General features: G+C 38.0%; 1 protein-coding gene across 2 annotated transcripts in view; it reads right to left on the reverse strand.

Annotated features, from left to right (window-relative positions):
• The window catches only part of SKIC3 (SKI3 subunit of superkiller complex), an 84,698-nt gene that overhangs the window by 48,207 nt on the left and 14,487 nt on the right, over positions 1–22,004 (reverse strand). For both annotated transcript variants that reach the window (XM_055137236.1, XM_055137230.1), the window contains 17 exons: positions 20,007–20,105; positions 19,551–19,659; positions 14,293–14,433; positions 13,117–13,218; positions 12,471–12,616; positions 10,316–10,402; positions 10,119–10,222; positions 9,105–9,231; positions 8,137–8,316; positions 7,425–7,549; positions 4,835–5,088; positions 3,810–3,912; positions 2,136–2,312; positions 1,904–2,048; positions 1,656–1,734; positions 1,509–1,570; positions 809–865 (listed from right to left, as the gene is read on the reverse strand). In XM_055137236.1, coding sequence (XP_054993211.1) covers positions 809–865; positions 1,509–1,570; positions 1,656–1,734; positions 1,904–2,048; positions 2,136–2,312; positions 3,810–3,912; positions 4,835–5,088; positions 7,425–7,549; positions 8,137–8,316; positions 9,105–9,231; positions 10,119–10,222; positions 10,316–10,402; positions 12,471–12,616; positions 13,117–13,218; positions 14,293–14,433; positions 19,551–19,659; positions 20,007–20,105 — 2,097 coding nt within the window. The remainder of the gene's footprint in view (positions 1–808; positions 866–1,508; positions 1,571–1,655; positions 1,735–1,903; positions 2,049–2,135; positions 2,313–3,809; positions 3,913–4,834; positions 5,089–7,424; positions 7,550–8,136; positions 8,317–9,104; positions 9,232–10,118; positions 10,223–10,315; positions 10,403–12,470; positions 12,617–13,116; positions 13,219–14,292; positions 14,434–19,550; positions 19,660–20,006; positions 20,106–22,004) is intronic.

Below are 22,004 nucleotides of genomic sequence, written 5' to 3' on the forward strand. Positions count from 1 at the left end.
CCACCCAGGTTGGATCCTCAACACCCCAACTAGTCCTCCGAGCCCCACCAGAAGTGATCCCTGTGGAGAGTCAGGAGTAAGCCCTGAACACTGACAGGTGTGGCCCTAAAGAACTAATAACTAATGAACTATTAGACATGTGTCAGATACTGGGCGGCAAACAGAAGTCACCACTGAACCTGCACTAAATACTCAGGAAATTTTAAAAACCATCACTTGGAAACCTTAGGTTTTTTTCCCTCTGCTCCAAAAAATAATATTCTTCTATGCTCCTTTACCTAGTTTCCTCAGTACTATATACATGGGAGGAATGTCAGGGGAAACAGCTGTGTCATGCCACACTCACAGTTGATTAGCTAAGGCTTTTTTGTAGAAATTAAAAAATAGATGTTTGCAAATATAGTAAGATCCAAATTCTCACTGTCCTTCTTTGTATGCACAATTTACTAAAGCCTGTGGCAGTGACTTAATGTAACTCTGAAGCTATTACAGAAGCTATTTTAAAAGGATGAGAGTTAATATCATCCTTTGGACGGGGGCTGGAGAGCAAGTATAGTGGGAAGGGTTGCACGCCAGCCAAACCAAAACACCCAAAGGACTCAGAGCAGAATTATTCTAATCTCTAAATAAAAGTCAATATAATTCTAAAAACAAGTTTTTTGAATGGCGTGGAAAGAAAAATAAATGAAAAACAATGCTCATTACGCACCAACTGATAGCAATGTTCAAAATCTTTCTCTATAAGAACTTGAGCCACTACGAAGAATTCATATAATGTTCTTTATTCTTAATATAATCCCCAACTTACCTCAATGTTTTCATTTGCAAGATATAAAACTCCCAAGTTGGTCCATGCAACAGCATTCTAAATTAAAAAATATATATATACATATATAACATATATATAAATATACAAAAAAATACACATACATGTAATAGTATATATATTAGCCTCCAAGTAGTGCCAGGATGGTCTGGGGAATCCCTAGTGTTGCAGGGCTCAAGGAGCTGGGCACCCTCACTGCCCAGTTAGAGAGTACTGAAGGGAGGGAGGGAAGTTTGAGAGGGAGGTTTTTTGTTTTGTTTTGTTTTGTTTTTGTTTTGTTTTTTTGCTTTTTGGGTCACACCCAGCAATGCTCAGGGGTTACTCCTGGCTTTGCATTCAGGAATTACTCCTGGCAGTGCTTGGGGGACCATATGGGATGCCGGGGATCGAACCCGGGTCGGCCGCGTGCAAGGCAAACGCCCTACCGGCTGTGCTATCGCTCTGGCCCCAGAGAGGGAGGTTTGAGGGAGGGTACTCGGGAGGAAGGAAGGAAGGAAGGAAGAAAGGGAAGAAGGAAGGGAGAGAGGAAGGAAGGGAGGAAGGGAGGGAAAGGGAAATATAGGAGGGAAGGAAGAAGAGGAGAGGAAGAGAGGAAATCAGATCCTTTAGCTACATAGAAGTCTCAGAATTATTAATACTAAATTTTGAAGTTCTATTCTCAAAAAATATATAGAATACTCACAATTTGTTCTGACTGGATTGATTTGATGAAACAATGCTGAGCAAGGGCATAATTTTTAATTCCTGAAAAAAAATAAAAAGTTGATGAAACTGAACCTTATTATCTGAGCCCACAATCTTCTAAAACAAAGTAGTACTCAGTTCTTACCACTATAACATGAAACCACACCAAGAGCATTCCAGTATAAATGGTTACTACTGTCGAGCCGCACTGCCTTTTTCAGACACTGAAAAATAAAATAAGATGGAATATCAGTATTCATCAATAGAGATGTGGTTTATGCGAACCAGTACTTATATAATCCAAGTGTACACAGTATTTATATCATCAAAACATCATTCAGAAAAGCATTAGTTTTTGCTTAAAAGTTTATAGAAAATTTAGAGAAAACATACATGTAGAGATTTCTCCAACAACTCATTGAGATCATTCCCATTGCTGCCTGATTCTGCAAGATGCTGTACTTGGCGATAATAATTAATTCCAAGATCACACCATGTGTTAGATGTCGACATCAATTTTAATGCACGGCCATAACACCTAGGGAAACATAAAAGTGAATGTCATATCTTGTTATAATGCTCTAATTCAATCTGAATGTTGCAAACTGACAATCTTTGTAATTACCTTCCTCCAAGATGGAGGAGTTCATTTTTGTTTAACACTTGTTTTCCTTCTTTCTGGCCTAGAAGAACTCCTAAAACACTGACATTCACTTTTGCTGGTGAGACGGCATGCAGGCTGGTACAAGCATCCCCAATCAGCTTCCAGAGACAAGACACATCAGCTCGATGCTGCAGAGCCCTAAACAAGAAAAAAAGAAAGAAAAGAAAATGTGCTTCTTATAAATTATTTTCAGTAAGTATGGAACTTACTCTCCCTCATTACTGCTGATAATTAAAACAGAAAACTTATACATGCAACCACAATAAGAAACTACTTCCTTAATTAAGTGCAAAGAATATATTACTAAATACATTCAAACCCAATTACATCTTATTCCCTCCTAAAATTATAGGGAGGAAAGAGGAATTACTCTTGAAGTTGTAGGCAAGAAATTCTGCAAAAATTCTTTCAGTGCTCCTCATCATTTTTGTTTGAAGGAGTAGAAATCGCATAAATAAATTCAATAAATGTTTCAGGGTCAGTTAAGCTTTAATACTGATTTTTTTAAAAACTATGTTCATGTTTGATTAAATAATAACAGCCAATAAAATGAATAATTCTCTTATAGCTGACTACTGTAAACTCTTGTTTTTGCTTCTAGATCTTGCCTCAAGTCAAAAAATGAAGACTAATAAATACATTGCATCTCAAATACATATGGTGGTCCAAAGAAATTCTACTCTTCGAGATCAACAATACTGAAATATAAAAATGTGTAAACCCACCTTTATTAAAACAACTAAGATAGGATGTCTGCTTAAGAGGAACATAGTAATTAACTGTGGAGATAAAGGACACTACTTTTTAAACTGAGAAAAATATCAGATATATATTTCATTTTTGTCTTCTTGAGATCTTATAATTAAAATAGAGAAATTCTATTTAAGCCAAGTCTTGATAATAAGCAATCACAAACAGTGATGTAACCGGCAGATGGACAAGCAGATGGAACATTTTTCATAGCCTTTTCAATTCATGGAGTCCAGCCAAAATATCATTTTCCAATATCTCCCTGAGAAATCAGATTAATTACTGCAGCTATCACAGAAAGAGCACAGGGAAGATCAGAAGGAAGGACAAGATTATTTATAGTTCCTCCACCTAAAATATCTAAACATAGTTTCCAAAATTGACAGCATAAAAAAGAGAAAACACAACAGAATGAGAAATGTGCAATTTTGACTGTTAACTCCTTGAAAATTCAATGAAAATAAAAGTTATCAAATGAAGTGACTTCTGTTACCCTTATGGGGCTCTGCCGTATGGGTGGGATACTCTTGGTAGCTTGCCGGGCTCCTAGGAATCGAACCTGGGTCAGCCGTGTGCAAGGTAAACGCCCTACCCACTGTGCTATCGCTCCGCCCCCATTTAAACCATAACCCTAACAGAAAAACCTTAATGCTAATCCTAATGCTAACCCTAACCAACACCCTAAGCCAATGCTAGCCTAGCCCAAGCCCAGAATGTCTGCTATGACCAAGAACAAGAAACTGCTGGTGTCCAGCGCAAAATTAATATCACACATATGTTACAGAATTAACTGGTTGGTCTCTTGCCCTTCATGTCTGGTATTTTTAACGACTGCTATCTCTGACACAGAAAAGCAATGAAAACTAAGAATGAAATGATACCAACCAAGTAAAATATTCCAGGGCTCTCTCTATATAGTCCACAGCTTTCCCATCAAGATAATCCACGAGAGCTGCTTTTGCCATCATGAGATGGCATTCGCCTAAGCCTAAAGAGGGAAATTTGCAGACAGGTTAAAAAGGTTTGACATGAACTTCTGAGTTTACTGGTATCACATTATAGAAAACAAACAATTATTTTACAAATATTAATTTTAAGCACAGTCCTGGATATATTTAGTAAAGAATCAAATGGCAAGTTCTATTTTAGTAAATATACACTAAAGGTGATTTACAAAAACAAACAAACAAAAACTATGGAACTGACTTTGGACTAACAACTACTGTTAAAACCTTGGCTTTGAAAATAGGGGTGTCACCTCAATGTAACTCTATCATGTACTACTTATAACTGTTGTGAAATAAGGCAGTTTTTGGGGGGCAGGGAAGGGGTAGGCAGGGCAGCAGAAGCCACACCCAGTGGTGCTCAGGGGCCACTCCTGGCTCTGCGCTCAGGAGTTTGCTCCAGTGGTACTGAGACGGAACACAAGGCTCCAGCCTACTGAACTGTCGCTCTGGCTCACGTGGTCCCTTGAGCACTGTCAGCAGTAATTCTTGAGTGCAGAGCTAGGAAGAACCCCTGAGCACTGCTAGGTGTGACCCAAAGAGCCAGTAAATAAATAAATAAGTAAACAAATAAAGTAAAAAAGAAAACTAAAAATATTGATTTCCTAAGGACACAGTGAATTAAGTGTCAAATACTGAATCTGGGGAAAGCTTGTTTCAAAGTCGACAAGTTGCCATGCCACCTGTCTAAAGACAGAATGAGTATCTTATGACTCCTTCGCTGTAATGGAGTTAGTTTGCTCTTCCTCTACTCAAATCGATATAACAAGCAAGAGGAGGCTCAGGCAGGACACTGGCTATTGATTAAAGAAATCTTTTTCTAGTTACTCAATGTGTTTAGGAAATTTACTCAAAGATCGTATACTTAAGTATCACAAGTTAAAGAAACTACGGGACGGAAACTACCTTTCAAAGCAGGCACATAATCCTCTTTCTTTTTAATGATCAGCTGGTACTGAGCAACGGCCTCCTTGTACTTGCCGAGGACCTGCTGGATTGCTGCGACCTTAAACACGCTGTACGTGGATTCTGGGTTCAGCTCGCTGGCTTTTGTGAAGGATTTCAGGGCTGTTGTATAACCACCTCTGCTAAGGTAAGCCTCTCCTAACGACTCCCAACAATTGAAGTCCTTCGGGTCTGCTCGTAACGCTGCCTGCAAACTAAGATTTTAAAAACTGACAGTAAGAACAACAAAACAGTAAGACAATGAAAAGTAATGTTACCACTTTCACGTCTGAAAGGAAGATATAAAATAACTCATCTGAATCACATATATCCAAGGTTCTTTGGATTTATAAAGGTGCTATTAAAGGCAGATAAACCTGTTCAAGACTTGCAATTTTTTAACATAAAGAAATCTTACTACAGCTCTGCCAAGATGTGATCACATGTGCGGCCTCACCGCAGCTGCACGAGCATGATTCCAGAGGCCAGCTAAACTACTTTTGGTACCGGCAGCTTCTTGCAGAAATGTCTCTAGACTGCGAGCTAAGCCGCGACCCCATGCCTGCCCGGGAGGGGAAAGGTTTTTCTCTCTCGCCTTTTCCTTGCCAGGAGCAAAGGGCATGGCGACCACCAGCTTATGAGGACCACTAATGAGAGGTACAAGCTTGCAATGATCCAATTTCTGGAAGAAACTTCCCTGGACTTAGTTGCTACAATACAGAAATCCAAAACCGTGCGGCCTCGTGACCTCATATCTCTTCACAGCAGGTCTGACTCTAGTGGGGAACTCCAAACAATAATAGTGAGTTTTTTGTTGAAATATTGAATGTAACCAAAGTAAAGAGAAAGTAAAGCGAAATTTATCAGTTATACAGGAGGGAATGGGTGGGTGGGGGAATGGGAGGTATACTGGGGTTTTTTTGGTAATGGAATATGTGCACTGGTGAAGGGATGATTGTTTCAGCATTGTATAACTGACACTTAAGCCTGAAAGCATTGTAATTTTCCACATGGTGATTTCAATATAAAAAAAAAAGAAAAAAATCTTACTACAATTTCAGAATGAATAAGAATAAAACATATACATGGATAATATTTTAATTATGGTTTAGGTAACTGAGTTATAATAGCATTAACTAACATTTTTAGTTCTGATATATACAAAAGTAAATCATGACCACCAAAATGCCAACTCCTTGACCACTGTTTTCTTTAATTATTACTCTTGGGCCCCGTGTTTACAATAGTGTTGGCATTTATGGTCTTGGTATAGAGTTCTCTCACCTTGCCACCACGACGTGCCCATTACCCTCCACAGCTGCCCTTCTGTTTCTGCCAGTCCACCTCTCCATTCCTCCCTCCAGCTCCCCCTAGCCTGGAATTCTCAGCTCAGTTTGTAAAGAAATCCTGACCAGGCACATATGTTGCCCAAGCTCATCTGCTGCCTGTGCCCATGGATTGCTGCTGAGCACACATGGTGCCCGAGCACATGCTGCCTGCATGTCGCCTCTTGAGATGTGTACTTTCACATGCAACACTGGGATGAGATCTGGGGCTCCTCCCCACCTCTGAGAAGCCCACATTCTCTCTCCGTCTCTCTCCCTCCCTCCCTACCTCTGTCTCCTCCCCACTTCCTCAGAACTTCCAAGTAAAATCTGTTATTCTTCAAAAAAATAAATAAAGGAAAGATCTTTAGTTCCCCCCCCACCGCCACAATAAGGATAAATCTCAGTGCACTTCAGGACAGTCTATAAACCCCCAGCTATTCTACTAAACCAAAAATACTGAAGTTAAAAATATGACTAACCACTTAAACAGGCATCAAATACTATTTCCATGGGAAAATTCAAAATGTTTGTATTCTACACATTAAACTAAAGTAAAAAATATCTTTACCTTGGGGGTCAGAGCGATAGTACAGCGCATGGAGCATTTGCCTTGCCAGGGCCAGCCCAGGTCCAACCCCCAGCATCCCATATGGTCCCAGAGCACCACCAGAGTAATTCCTGAGTGCAGAGCCAGGAGTAACTCCTGAGCATCACCAGGTGTGACCTCCCAAAAACACCCCAAAGATAATCCCACTTTATCTTGATTCAGACATATCTTATTCATCCTTAAGCACAGTTCAAGCAGAATGACTAAATGTTATCTGCTCCACATACCTGGAAATGGTCAAACATGTCCCCCAAGCCCAAACACTGAACATCAGCAGGAAAATAATACCAGTGTTAACTTGGGAGAGTTTTTAAAAACACTATTCCTTACACTTCTAGCTAGAACTCTCATTGTATACTATTGGTATTTCACTAGACTATCTCCTTAACAACAAAGATCAGTTATTCCATTTTTACAACTCCAGTGCCTTGCAGATAATAAAAAAAAAAAAAATCAATCAACACTTTGGTAAATTTCGCTCTTTTTTCCTTGAAGATAGGATTTATCAAAGGGCACTTATAAAGTTCTTTTTTTGTTTTTGTTTTGAATCAAATCCGAATTTAACTGAAAGAATCATTAGGGTCTGGTAGAATTTCTCTATAACAGGGAGCCTTACTCAGCCACGGCTTGACAGTGCTGCCCCGCCTTCAAATAGTACAGCCCGCGCCGGAGCCAGGCCCACTTGGCTGTTCCCGCGCTGGCCTTCTGGGTCACAGCTGTAAGGAGAGCCAAGGCGGTCTCCTATTAGGAAAAAAGAGATGATTATTAAAGACATGAAATAGTGTAAAGCTACAGAAAATCTATGTGAAATACAAAGATACACCTCAGTTTCTACGTCTGAAGTAATTACACACATGGATCCTAAACTACAGTTGGAGTGAGTCAAGAATCAATGAGCACGCTGATGCTGGCACTGGAATTTGAATTAATTAAGCAATATCAAAGTGTCAGCCACCACTGATGTGCACCAGTGGAAACATGAAAATGTCTGCCAAGGAAAAGAAAGATTACCACACTTGTCAATAGAGGCAAAAGCTTTTCTATTAGTATGTTCATATTCTAATATATTTATATTAGTGTAAGTCAATGATAGCAATTTCTATATAAATTTATAAGTTACTTATATTAAATTAACTTTATTAAATTAATGTTTAATAAAATATTAAAATTCTATTTTAAATTTTGAAGAATGTTTAAGCCGGTTAGTTGTTTAAAAAAATAGAAAAGAAAGTTTTTGTTTTAGCTACAAAGAAAATTTTAAAAAGTAACTTTCAAGTACACATACATCAACATATTCCTGTTGCCATGGCGTTTGCAATCAGACATACCATCTCTTCCAGTTCTACACTTAAATCAACCGCCGCAGCTCCAGCTTCCGCATCAGAGTCATCCAGTTCAAAAGCTTTCCTGTAGCACCCACGGGCTCTGTTCCTATCTCCTACTACATCTCTGTAATAATGACCTAAATAGCAGAAAACTTTGCCCATGTACGGGTCTAGCTTGGCAGCCTTCAAAGTGTAAAGAAAAGTAAGAGAACATTAAAGCATAATAGGATGGGTCTCTTTCAAAATACAAATAAAATTAAAAAACACAGATTAACTGGGTGAAGGCATTATTTTATTAGATATCAGAGATATGCCAAAACACTTAAATTTTAAAGTAAAATTAAAAACAGACATAAAAAATGGCCATCACTCCTTACAGAACAACTAGAAGATTATTTCTTTTTAAAAGAAATGTACTTAGTCATTCTGCTTTCATGAGTCAAGATGACAATTCAAGATCTCTCAATGTTAAACATCTAAAAGCATCTAAAAGTTCAGTACCTAAAAGTATGTAACTTGTATATGCCTGTAAAACTACAGTAAAAATTATTTTAAAAAATACTGTCCTTTTTGGGGTGTGGGAGATATGCTGGGTTTATTGGTGGTGGAGAATGGGCACTGGTGAAGCGATGGGTTCTCGAACATTGGATGAGGGAAACACGAGCACAAAAATGTATAAATCTGTAACTGTACCCTCACGGTGATTCACTAATTAAAAAATAAATAAATTTTTTTAAAAGTTAAAAATACTGTCTTTCAAGGATAATTATGTATACTTTCCATGAGTTTCTTAAATATCATAATTTTTTGGTTACATTTTCTACCTGAAAACCAATATACAAAATTCTCACAAAATATTATATGTAAAGTTAAACACAGAAAAAGCTCAGCACAGCATACTTTTAAGTACCTATCTTATACAAGTTTTTAATAATCATATGAATTTAAGATTTAAGGTTGACATGTTTTACCTTAAGAAAGTGGGTAAGAGTCTTTGTTTTATCTTTTCTTGTTTCTTCACCCATGAACCAATACGTTAATCCAAGTTGGTAATGATATTCTGCAACTTCAGCATCTTTCTCAAGTGCTCTCTGAAAACTAAGCCATTAAAATGAAGTAAGGAATAGAAGGGGTGTGTGTGTGTGTGGTGTGTGTGTGTGTATGTGTGTGTGTGTGTGTGTGTGTGAATATAGATATATCTGGGAGACTCCCAGTTGAAGGATGTTAAACCAGAAACAAGTAATTTAATTTCAGATTTAGATCATAATGAGAAAAGAAAACCATAATTTACTAATTTACATTAGAACAGTTTAAAAAGACACAATGACTTTTAGCATTATAAAAGTGCTAACCTGGGGGCTGGAGCGATAGCACAGCAGGTAGGTAGGGCATTTGCCTTGCACAGGGCCGACCAAGGTTCGATTCCCAGCATCCCATATGGTCCCCTGAGCACTGCCAGGAGTAATTCCTGAGTGCATGAGCCAGGAGTAACCCCTATGCATTGCCAAGTGTGACCCAAAAGCAAAAAAAAAAAGTGCTAACCTGGGGCTGAAGAGAGAGTAGAAGGGGCAAGGCCCTTGCCTCAATACTGCTGACCCCATTTCAACCTCCAGCACTAGATACGGTCCCCCAAGCACTGCCAGGAGGAATCTCTGAGCACAGAGCCGAGTGGAAGCCCTGAGGACAACCAAGTATGACTCCAAAACCTAATTTTTAAAAAAGTGCTAAGGGGTCAGAAGATGCATCGAATATTATGCATGATGACTGAAAATTATGATCAGCTCATTAGATTTCAACCCTACAGAATTTTTTACAGCTACTGTGTGACACGATAGATACATTTCTTAAAAGCTTACAAAGATTAAATTAATACAAAGCTGGATCTTTATCAAGCCCATTCACTTTATACTTCTGAGAAAAACAATAACTTAAGATGGATCCAGTCTTAAGGACTAGAACCAGGAGCAATCTAAATAGATGCTTACCATGCTTCTGCTTGTAGATAGTCCTTTCTTGCAAAATGAAAAAAACCTTCCAGGGCACAAACTTCAGCTAGGTCAGAGTAAGAAGAGAGGAGATCTTCCATAATCTATAAAATAGGTATCTGTCAATTCCATAGTCAAATAAAAACAACTAGGCTTATTTTTTTTAAAATCTCAATTTAAATGAAGAAAAACATCACCTTTGAAGCTTCATCTAATGAGCCTATGTTCAGGTAAGCCAGGCTCTTAAGAACCAAAAGTCCTGGAATATTATTTGCATCAGAAACCTAAAAAATAATCAAATGAAAAAAATGCTATGAAACTCCTTCAACACAATGCAGCAATGTTTGTTTTCATTAAAAATACAACTGGAACGCATATTCTGCTTGCGCCTATGTGGCCGAGCACATGTGTTGCCCGCATCTCCCCTCTTGAGAGGTGTACTTTCACGCTTTCGTGTCTAGTGCTAGGATGTGTGTAGGGGCTCTCTCCACCCTTGAAGAAGCCCGCATTCTCTCTTGAGCGCATTACTCTTACTATTCTCTCTTCCACTTATCCCTTCCTCCTTCCCTCAAAAAGCCTCTAAATAAAATCTGTTTACTTCAAAAAAAAAAAAAATACAACTGGAGAAGCATAGAGGTCCTGGTTGCAATCATTACTAACACTTTCTCTTTCTTCAACTGATAAATATATTTGATGCTTTCATCCACTGCAGTTACTAAAGTTTAAATCCTCCCTACCTTAGCCAGTGAGAATCAAGTCATGTTAGTTTCTGAACCCTTCTCACCCAATTCCTGCAAGAATAATGTCCTTGTTCGCTAGCATTTTAAGATGTATGAGTTCACCTTGCACATTTTCTCAGACCTGTGCTCTAGCATTCTCTGAAGAATATTTCATTTTGTATTTTTATAGCAAAGGAAAAAATATACATAGACAGAGAGACCAAAGATCTCTATGAAGCATTCACACAAAACCCATTATGCCGGGAAGGAAAACTAAAAACATTAGTTCTTGAAGGACACTGCAACCATTCCATTTTAGAACTTTATAAAATGCACAGCCCTTTAAAATATATAAAACAATTTTACATATACTATACTCTCTTGTCCTCACGCCTGACTGTCTTCCCCGGGGCCCCACGAAGGGGATGGGCTCCAGCTTCCCTCCCAGCCCTGAGCAGAGCTCCCGTGGCTAAAGATCTCTGGAGCATTAGCCACAGCCATGCTCAAGGCCCCTCTCCACACGTTTGGATGAGCCCCACGCATGAAGGTACCAGGAGAGGAACCTAGGTGTGTGGGACCCAGGCTGAGACCTCCAAGCCTGCTCCAATCGGGACTGGGCCTCTTCTGCCCAGATTTTCCATTTTCCAGTAGCTAGGTGGTCACACCCAGGGACTGCCCACGGCACCGTGTAATCCCACCAATGGCCAGCATCCAGAGACTTAACACCAAGCTCCCAACATCTTACAGCCTACTTCTCCCTCTGGGAGAATCTGGCAAGCTACTGAGAGTTTCCTGCCCACATGGAGAGCCTCGCAAACTCCCCATGGTGTATTCATATCCCAAAACCAGTAACAATGCTGAGTCTCATTCCCCTGACCCTGAAAGAGCCTCCTTCATTGGGAAGGATAAGTAAAGAGAGGCTTCTAAGATCTCAGGGCTGGGACGAATGGAGATGTTACTGAGACCACTGGAGAAATTTGATAACGATGATGATGATGATGATGATGATGATGATGATGATGATGATGATGATGATGATGATGACGACTACATATACTAAGCAATGGAACATAAATTTAAGACCAAAAAAAGCCCTGTCCCTGATAAAAGTCTTTAAAGTCACATATTGTTATCATTCATAATTTATTAGTTAATTTCTTTGAGGAAATTTCAATTGCTTGAACACAAAACATTAAGAAACAACTTCCACTACTACTAGTCTTCGAGTATTTTATTATATTTAATAAGGCAAGTAAAATTATGTGGCTACAACTACTGTGAATTTAAGCAAGTCTTACAAAAAATACATAAAATATTTTCTAGAGGAAAACATTTAGAATCCCAAATTAATCACTGTCATTATTAAGAAGTAAAAACCAAAAATGTGAAAAAAGAAGAGTAAGTAAGAAAGCAAGAGAGAGTACCACATGGAAAGCATTGTAAATACTCAACCAAGAAGCACACACACTCTAGCAGGAGTTTCTGGTTCTGTGAATGAGTTATAAGACTGCAGAAGGGGTGAGTTCACATCTCTAACACAAATTTAAGCAGGTCACTATTTGTGATAGAGATAATGGCTATATGGATGACCAAAAATTAAATATAACTGAGGGGGGAAAGGTGATAAGACTACCTGATCAAGAGTACGGATTGCTTCCTCCGAAGATTCACAATCAGAGAGTTGAATCAAAGCTTCTGCTTTCACATGCAGACAAAGATTCTTCTGATCTCTGATCTTCTGATCACCAGACACACCGAGACTATCAATGTTCTTTAGAGCTGACAAGATTAAGGACAGTGGAATGAAGAAAACCATATCATTTTTCTTCTATTTAGGTATAAGCTATAAAAAAAACTTTGGGCCTAAGAGTGCAGGGAGCCTGCCTTGCACACAAACAACCTGGGTTAGATGCCTGGCACTCCATATGGTCCCCCGAGCCTGCCAGAAGTGATCAATGAGCGTACAGAGCCAAAAGTGATCCCTGAGCACTGCCAGGTGTAGCCCCAAATGAATTACATAAAGAAACTGCAGTGTAAAATATAAAATAATCACATCTGGATTTTTTTTCTCTTGGTTTGGGATCATACCTGACAGTGCTCTGTTCTCAGTGCTCAGGGACCATACGTGGTGCCATGGATCAAGCACAGGTCAGTTGCAAGCCAGACAAGTTCCCTACTTGACGCACTATCCAGCCCTGAGAATCTGATTTTTTAAAACCACTATGCTCCTTTAAAATGAAAATCAGCAGATAGGTCACCCTTAATGGAGGCACCAATACCTTGAGTGCATGACAGAACAGCTTCCTTAGGTCTGTGCATTTTGACTAGGGCTTTTGCCTGGTGATACCATCCAGTTGTGCAGAGCGAACATTCCTTTAACCCTACGTGGATAAAAGCAATCACAAGGTTTCCAATGACTACTGAGATGAACAAAGCTACCCACATAGTCCCAACAGAATCTTTCCCATTCTCCATTTCTCATATATAATCATCACTACTTTTAATCCAGATTTGATCATCTTGAACAGGTTTTCAAGTTTCGGCCTATCTACCCAGGATCATTACAGGTGTCTGCCCCTGAAACTGTATTTCACAGTTCAGAGTCAGAATGTTTCTGATAGAGGAATTGCTCTGCTTAAAATCTTCTACTCCTTCCCTGATAATCTGTGAACTCCGTAACAAAGTCTGATGCTGTGCTTCCCTCCCCAGCATCAGTCCTTGCCTCTTTTTTTTTCCTTTTTTTTTTTTTATTGAATCACTGTAAGATTCAGTTACAAAGCTTTCATGATTAAGTTTCAGTCATACTATTATCAAACACCCATCCCTCCAGCAGTGCACATCTTCCACCACCAAAGTCCCCAGTATCTTCCCTTCCTCCCAACCCTCCCCCTGCCTCTATGGCAGACAATTTCCCCCATACTCTCTCTCTACTTTTGGGCATTATGGTTTGCTATATAGATACTGAGAGGCTATCACATTTGGTCCTTTATTTACTTTCAAGTTCCTTGCCTCTTTCTGCTCCCATACTTCATTCTCAAGTCTTGCAGAATGGCAAGCAGCTCGATGATTACCACCTTTCCTCCCATTTTCAGGCAATTTCATAAAATGCTCTTCCTACCACCAGGCTTGATATTTGTCATTCAGAGCTCAATCTGAATATAAGTTCATCCAGACACATAAGATAAGACTAAGTTAATGCCTCCTATGGATGGAGATGTTACAAGTCCTATTTACAATGAAGAAATTAACTGCTTCATTAACTTTGCCAAGGTCTTAAAATTAATGAGTGGCAGAATTAGAAATCAAATGTAATTCCAGGAAAGTACTTTTTCTCTCTTTCTTTTTTAAAAATTTCTATCTTAAATATACATTTCTTAAAGAAAGACCAAAGATAAATGCTACTGACTAAAGAGCAACTATATTTCATTATTATATACTACATGTTCTAAGCTTACCTTCTGCTAAGTTCCTAGCAGCATCTTCATACTTTTTGTCTTGAAATGCTTTAATGCCTAAACCAATCAGACCTGGACCACTTTTTGAATCCATTTCCACTAGTCTGCAACAATACTGATGTCCTTCATCTGTAAGATTTCCTGGAATTAAAAGAAAAAGCTATTACCATACACCAAAAATTCCAAGTGTGCAAAATAATATGCTTAACTCTGAAAAGCTGTCTGACATGTTCTCTGACCCCATACCCTGTTTTCATAAATTCAAAACTGGTCCAACAAATGTTGAAAATATATAGTTAACAATTCATCAGGAAAATTAGGTATTATTATCAATGACTTAAACATCAGATGTCCAAACCACTTGTCCCCAGAAGTATGAGTTAAAGGGTCCTGAAGTCATACTCAAGGGTTAAAACAAGAAACCTACTACCAAGGGCCACTCAATAAGACACACAGCCTACTGCTTGCTAGGTCTCCCTGATTTACTCAGTAGCAATCATTTGGGCTATTAAATTCAAGAATCCCTGCCAAAGGACAACATATTCCCTGCTCTTTCCCCCTGGACAACCATGTCCTAGTTGGGATGGAGAAGCCAAGATGTCAGATCGAGTATTCTAGGACCGAAAAGGTTACTTAACTCACAAAGACTGAGTCTCACTTTTATTTCTACATGTTCAGCAGTACACGTCTGTGTCTTTTCACAAATTCCTTTTCTTATATCAGTTAACAGTTAAGTTTTTGTACTGATCATCCAATGCCTATATTTATTTTGGAAAAATAATTTAGTTTAGAAAACTATTGTACATTCTGATACAGTCCAATTTTCTCATCCCACCATTTCTCAGAATATCCACACCCAAGCAAGTCTAAAATAAGAGTAACCCTTGAACACTGCTGGGTATAGCCCAAAACTTCTTTTAAAAAGATGAAAAATAAGATTTTGTTTCGGATGAGGTTCAGGGGTAGCATGTTTTTGGTTTGGGGGTCACAAGTGGCAGCCCTCGGGGCCTACTCCTAGACCTGTGCTCCGGATGGGGACCATACATGGAACTGGCTAGTGAATCAGGGCTAGCCATGAGTAAGACAAGCACCTTAAAACCTTCACCGTTTCTCCAGCCCCTGATTTGTGTTTTGAATAAACTAATGTGGCATTACAATTTTAACTAAGTTTTCAATCACATGAGCAAAATTTTAGAAAAACAAACTACAGCTTGACACAATAAATTTGGAGAATAAAAATTTAGTAGAACCACTGTCACTAACATGACAGGTAAATTTTTTTCACCATGCCACTCACGTTGTCTAGCATTATTTTAAAACTCAAAGCAAGATCCACAGCAATGCACAAAGAATAATAATATAATAAAATAATTTTGAAATCCAAGTTACCTCCAAATATTGAAAGAATTCACAGTACTGATAAATTAAAACAACAACACTGGGGCCTGGGAGGTGACTCAAAGCGCCAGAAAACACATTCTGCAAACATGAGCCCTGGACTTGATCTCTGGAAATACACGGGCCCCTGAGCACCACTGAATATGGCCCAAATCATAATAAAAAGTTAATATTGCCTGGTTAACTATGAAACAAATGGGAAGAACTACCACTTGATTAGCAAGTAGAAAAACAAGATACAAATCCACTCTTATGCTTCCACATATAAATTTCCTCCTGTCAATATGATCTTACTATAGCATCTACATACATGATTTGTAAGGAAGACCATACAGCCTAGAATCTCCCTTGCAGAGTCCTGTAGGATTTTTGCCTCCTTCCTACCTGCTTTAATCCAACATTTAAAAGATACTAAGATTTCAGGTTATCAGCTTAACTATAATTTGACTAAATGTATATAAAATATACAACATATTTAGTGAGGGGAGGCCTGGGCCACACCTGGCAGTGCTCAAGGGACTATATGCAGTGCCAGGATGGAATAGTGTTATATCGATTATACTATCATTTCTCCATTCCCAACATTATCATTTTAATTAGTCGTTAAAAAGCCTTGGGCTTTTTAATGCTGGTAAAACCTTCAATGATAAAAAAATTTGGGGAAGAGACTCAGGATAGACTTGTTTCCTAAATGCTCATGAAAATTCTGTTCCATAAAGGTTACCACAAAAATAAAAAAATAAAAAAAAAAAAAACACCACGTATGTCTGGGGCTGTAGAGACAGTATGACAGGTAGGGCCTTGCCTTGCATGCAGCCAAATTGGGTTCGATCCCTGGCGCCCCATGTGATCCGAGACCTACCAGGAATAATCTCTGAACAGAGAGTCAGGAGTAAGCCCTGAGTACAGCACCCACTCCAAGAAAAAAAAATAGAGTACGCTTCCTTACAAAACAAAAATATCTAGTTCATTTCAGAGATCCCATACAAATGTATCACTACAACCTAATTTTTCCTTTAAATAAACATGGGGAGGGGTATGAGTACAAAATGTACTCGCTTCTTTATTTTCAAGTATTTCTAGAACACAAAATAAGCTCTTTTCTGTTTGGATTTAAAGAGTCACGCCTTCTCCTTCATTACAGCAATAAAACACAACAGAATAAATCAAAAAGGTCATTAAGCAAGAAAGAACATTTCATCACATGACAACTGTGAAAGCTATTCACTTATTACGTGAAGTCTTATACACTGAGTCATCTTAAAAAATGAATTTTCAAGCCTCAACTTGCAAAGGAGAACAAAGAATGAAATACGTATTTGTGATTGATGTTGGTAAAGAAACAAATTTGGCAGATACTCAAGAACAATGGGAAGAAATGCCAACCTTTAGATACCTCACAGACTTTTCAGAAGTTGTTAACACCAGAGTTTAGTTTAGAGGAGCAATGAAAAATTGCCAAGTGGGGGAGGCGGGTAGAAAGTGTCAGGATAACTCTCTCTGTCCTGCATTGATTGTTCAACTTCCACTCCAGAGTAAGGCTTTGCATTAGAATGCACAAAAGCCTGAACTGCTCTATTTCACAAGTTCTTTTAAACTTTATTAAGATACCATGATTTACAAAGCTATTCATAGTTGAGTTTTAGGCAAACTGCCTAAATGAGTCCCATCACCAGTCTCACCTTCCCTCACCAACGTCTCCAGGTTCCCCCCAGCCCCCTCACACCTCCTAGGCTGCCTCTTTCACAGGCACATCTTTTTGTTTGGTTGTTGTGGTCTGGATCTCCTGCTTTCATCATTATTGATGCTACGATTTAGAGCGGTACCCCTCCTCTACATCACCTGCATAACCCAAGGTCCATTACTTCCAGTCCTCTACTTACTCTCAATTTCTTTTCTGTCATCCCCATACTCTGGGGTCAAGAATGGTCTAGGCATCCCCCTTTACTACACTGCCTTCCCTCATCCTCTGTATCACAGAGAACTGAGACAATCCTGTTTGTCCTTCTTCTGACTTCACTTAGCATGGTATCTTCCAGTTCTATCCAAGTTGCAGTGAATGACAAGATTTCATCTATGCACTTGCAGCTGCATAGTACTCCACTGTGTATATATACGACATCTTCATAATCCACTCATCTGCCATTGGACACCTAGTTTGATTCTGTACTAAGTGCTGCAATGAATAATGGTGAGTATTACGTCCTTATGAATGAATGCTGGTTGTGTCCTGATGGTAGATACCCAGAAGCAAAGTTGCTGGGACCTATGGCAGCTCAATCCTAAGAATTCTCCGTACTACTTTCCAAAGGGGTTAAACTGACAACATTCCCAACAGCAGTAAATGAGTTTCCTTCACACCACAACCCTGCCAACAAAAATTATTCTCAGTGTTTTGATATGCATCATTCCCACTGGTATAAAATGATAGTTTATTGTCATCTTGATTTGGATTATCCTAATATTAAGTGACAATCATCAGTTTTTCATGTGCCTATTGGTGATCTGCCTATCTTCCTCCAAAAAATGCCTGTTCATTTCTTCTCCCCATTTTCTGAGAGGATTTTGGGATTTTTTTTTTTTTTGGTTGCTGTTGGTCTTTGTAAGTACTTTATATCTTTATATATCCTGGATATCAACCCTATATCAGATGTGTTGAGTGCCAATATTTTCTCCCAATCAGTTAGCTGTTCTTTACTTCTAATCTATGTGTCTTTTGCCATGCAAAAGGCCATTTGTTTATTTTTGATTCTGTTGCTTTTAGCAATGGCATCACATCATTAAAGACTCTCAGACTACTTAAATCTTGGAGTATTCTGCCTTCATATCCTCAATGTACTGTATAGATTCCAGCCTGATCTCAAGGTCACTCATCTACTTTGTGTCAACTTTTAAGTAAGGTGTGTGACATGGAGACAGTTTTTATTTTTTTACACATGGTTCTTTAGTTTTTCCAGCCCCATATGTTGAAGAGGCTGCCTTTATTCCATGTCGTGTTCTCAGCAGTTTGTTGAAAATTAGCTGTCCAGAGATATGGGGATTTACCCTTGAGTATTCAATTCTGACCCATTGGGGAAAGTCTGTCTTTAGTCCAGTGCCATGCTGTTTTGATCATTATAGCTTTAGAGTATAGTTTCAAAGTTAGCTAACGAGATATCTCCCAGTTTCTTTTTTTTCAGTATGGTTTTGGCCACACAGGGTCTCTTCTGATTCCATAGAAACTTTATTACTGATTGTTCTAAGACTTGAAGAAAGTCATCTGAATTTGGATGGGGATTGTGCTGAATCTATATAATAATTTAAGATGTCACTTTGATTAATAGTGATTCTTCTAATCCAAGAGCACAGAATTTTTTCCATTTCCTAAGTTTTTCTTCTACCTCTTTAAATTATTTAAAGTTTTCACAGTATGAATCTGCCATGTCTTTTCTTATTTTTGAATTTGTAATCAACTATTTTGAACAGGTTGAACCCTTCTCCTCCGATTCACTTTTACTTGTAAGAATGCAACCAAGTCACTTTGCTACATTTACTGCTTCTAGGACTTTTTCTGTGGATTCCTTAAGGGTCTACTCTATATATTAACACAAAATCTGCAAATAGTGATAATTTGACTTCTTTTCCAATTTTATTCCTTTGAGTAATTTTTTTTTCTTTTTGCCAGATTTCTGTACCTAGAAATCCTAATATTACATACAACATATATGTGCATGTTCATATATATACTTCCTTTTAAGTCAAGAGATAATGAAATAGTACCTTACATGAGGCAGGAATTAAAGAAATGCCTAACTCATAGAACATGAGTCCTATGCTACATACTCAATATATCTTAGTCACACAGTAAAGAAAAAAATTACCTGAATCTATTAAATGCAGACAAAGCACTTCTAATGGATACTGAACAGTGGGATAGATGCTTATCATTTCTTCACAAGCCTTCGTCAACCGAGCAGTCTCATGTGGAAACTTGAAAATACAAAAGTAAAATAAATCAAGTAACAGCAAAATATACTTATGAACACTTTCCTAATTAGAATATAAAAATATAATCACAGATTTGAAAAACTAAATACTTTGGGGTTAGTAACATAGTGCACATGCCTTGCACTTGCAATGCCCCAAACTGAACCCAAGTATCACATGACGCCAGCCTGAACACTGTCCAGTGTGGCCCTGGTGTCTCTCCCAGAACTCTGGATCCAAGCATCACATCATCTGGGTCTGTATCAGCAAGTCAAGTATTGTGGGATGTAGCCTGGGTACCCTGAGTACGATTTGGAAATCCACCCCCACAAGAAGGGAAATCAACGTACTTTGGATAAACACTGAATGAAATGTCTATAGAGTACTTGATGATCTTCACTGGGAATCTTATCTGATAAGACCAGTGCATTCTCAAAGGCAGATAAAAGCTGAAACAGAAAAGGTAAAACTTGTAACATACTTAAATAAAAATATAATAAACCGATGAACTTAAAGACTCATACGAACTGCACCATCAACTGCACATGTGTTTTATTGTCTGGCCCCAGTAATTTCAATGAGGAAACATGTTTATCTAAGTCCTGGAATACATTCTAACTTTGATAACATTAAATTAATGGGAAATAACCATAAATTAGCAATACTTCTAATGATAGCAACTAATACAAGTTAAAAATCTTATACAGCTAAGTTATAGTTTTAGTGAAAAAAGACAAGACTGAATTATGATGAAACCATTTCTTTTATATAATACTATAAATATTATACATACACATATAAATATATATATTATATATAAAATATATCTGACTTTAAAGAAAATTTCCAAAGAAATCTTCTAAATGTTACTGAACAAGAGCAGCTGTATATATTCTGGTATATGTCTAACCTTCTGGCAATAATAGTTTAAAAAACATAATCAGAAATGATATGATAATGATAATGATAATATTATTTAAACTAGCAATCACCTTAACTTTGTCACTATTCAATTTCTCTCACATTTGAATCTACATACAAATAAGCCATAAGAAAAGAAGTGCAAATCTTATTCTCTCATTTGTACTCCCTAGCATCTATAATACTACCTGACATAAGGTAAATTCTCAGTATGTTTTAAATAGTGGAATAAATTAAGAGTAAACAAACAAATACAGTAAACAAACATACAAAGAAATCAGTTTCCCAAGTTTTGCAGAAACTATAATTGCTTATACTTAAAAATCACCTTCATCCAGAAGTGCGCGGATGCAAAAGCAGCCACAGAACCTCTCACAGTATTTATAATAAGCAATAGAAAATAAATTATCTAGAATCTGCCTGTGGCATGCAGAGTTGAACGTGGTGGGAAAACTCAAAATAATGGTGTTGGGACAGTGTAATGAGAATGGAAAGGTGTAATGGTGGTGAAACTAGGGCAGAAATATTGAATAATCAATTAATGTGAACAACCTTATGAAAATAAAATTTAAAAATTATTAAAAAAATAAAATAAAAATCACATTCAGGGGCCAGAGCAACAAAACAGTGGGTAGGGCCTTACATGCGGCCAACCTGGGTTCAATCCCCGGCGTCTTATATGGCCTCCCAAGCACCACCAGGAGTAATTTCTGAGTGCAGAGCCAGGAGTAAGCCCTGAGCATCGTACGGTGTGAACCCAAAAGAAAAATTAATTAATTAATTTAATTTAATTTAAATCACATTCAGCAACTGGAGAGACAGCGGAAGACTTAGGGCACCAGCCTTGCATGTGGCAGACTCGATCCCTCACAATCCAAGGCCACAAGCACAGAGCTGAAGTAGCCCCCACATACCAGCAGGTGCGAGCAACCATCCTACCACCACCACCAATTGTAACTTTAAAATTAAAAAACAGGAATACCATTCAATGTAACAAACGTGTAACAAGTGACTATTTACTAATAAGAAATAAAATTTATTTTAAACTTTTACAATAAAGCAAAATGGCAATATTTTCCAATTATGGCTCAAAATCAGTGGGTTTTTAATTATGACTTTTAAAAAGTCTTTCCAATGGGAAACACCAAACGTGAAGATTTCAATAATAATAAAAATAGCCTGAATAATAATAATAGCCTGAATAATAATAATAATAATAATAATAATAGCCTGAATAATAAAAATAGCCTGAGAAAAATTCATTGATTTGTTAAATCTCAAATATAATTTAACATGTACACTGGTGCAGGGATGGGTGTTCAATCATTGTATGACTGAAGCTCAATCATAAAAGCTTTGTAACTGTATCTCACAAAGACTCAGTAAAATATATAGTCACTGTCACTGTCATCCCATTGCTCATCAAT

The sequence above is a fragment of the Sorex araneus genome, chromosome 1 (genome assembly GCF_027595985.1).
Source record: "Sorex araneus isolate mSorAra2 chromosome 1, mSorAra2.pri, whole genome shotgun sequence".
Taxonomy (NCBI): Eukaryota; Metazoa; Chordata; class Mammalia; order Eulipotyphla; family Soricidae; genus Sorex; species Sorex araneus.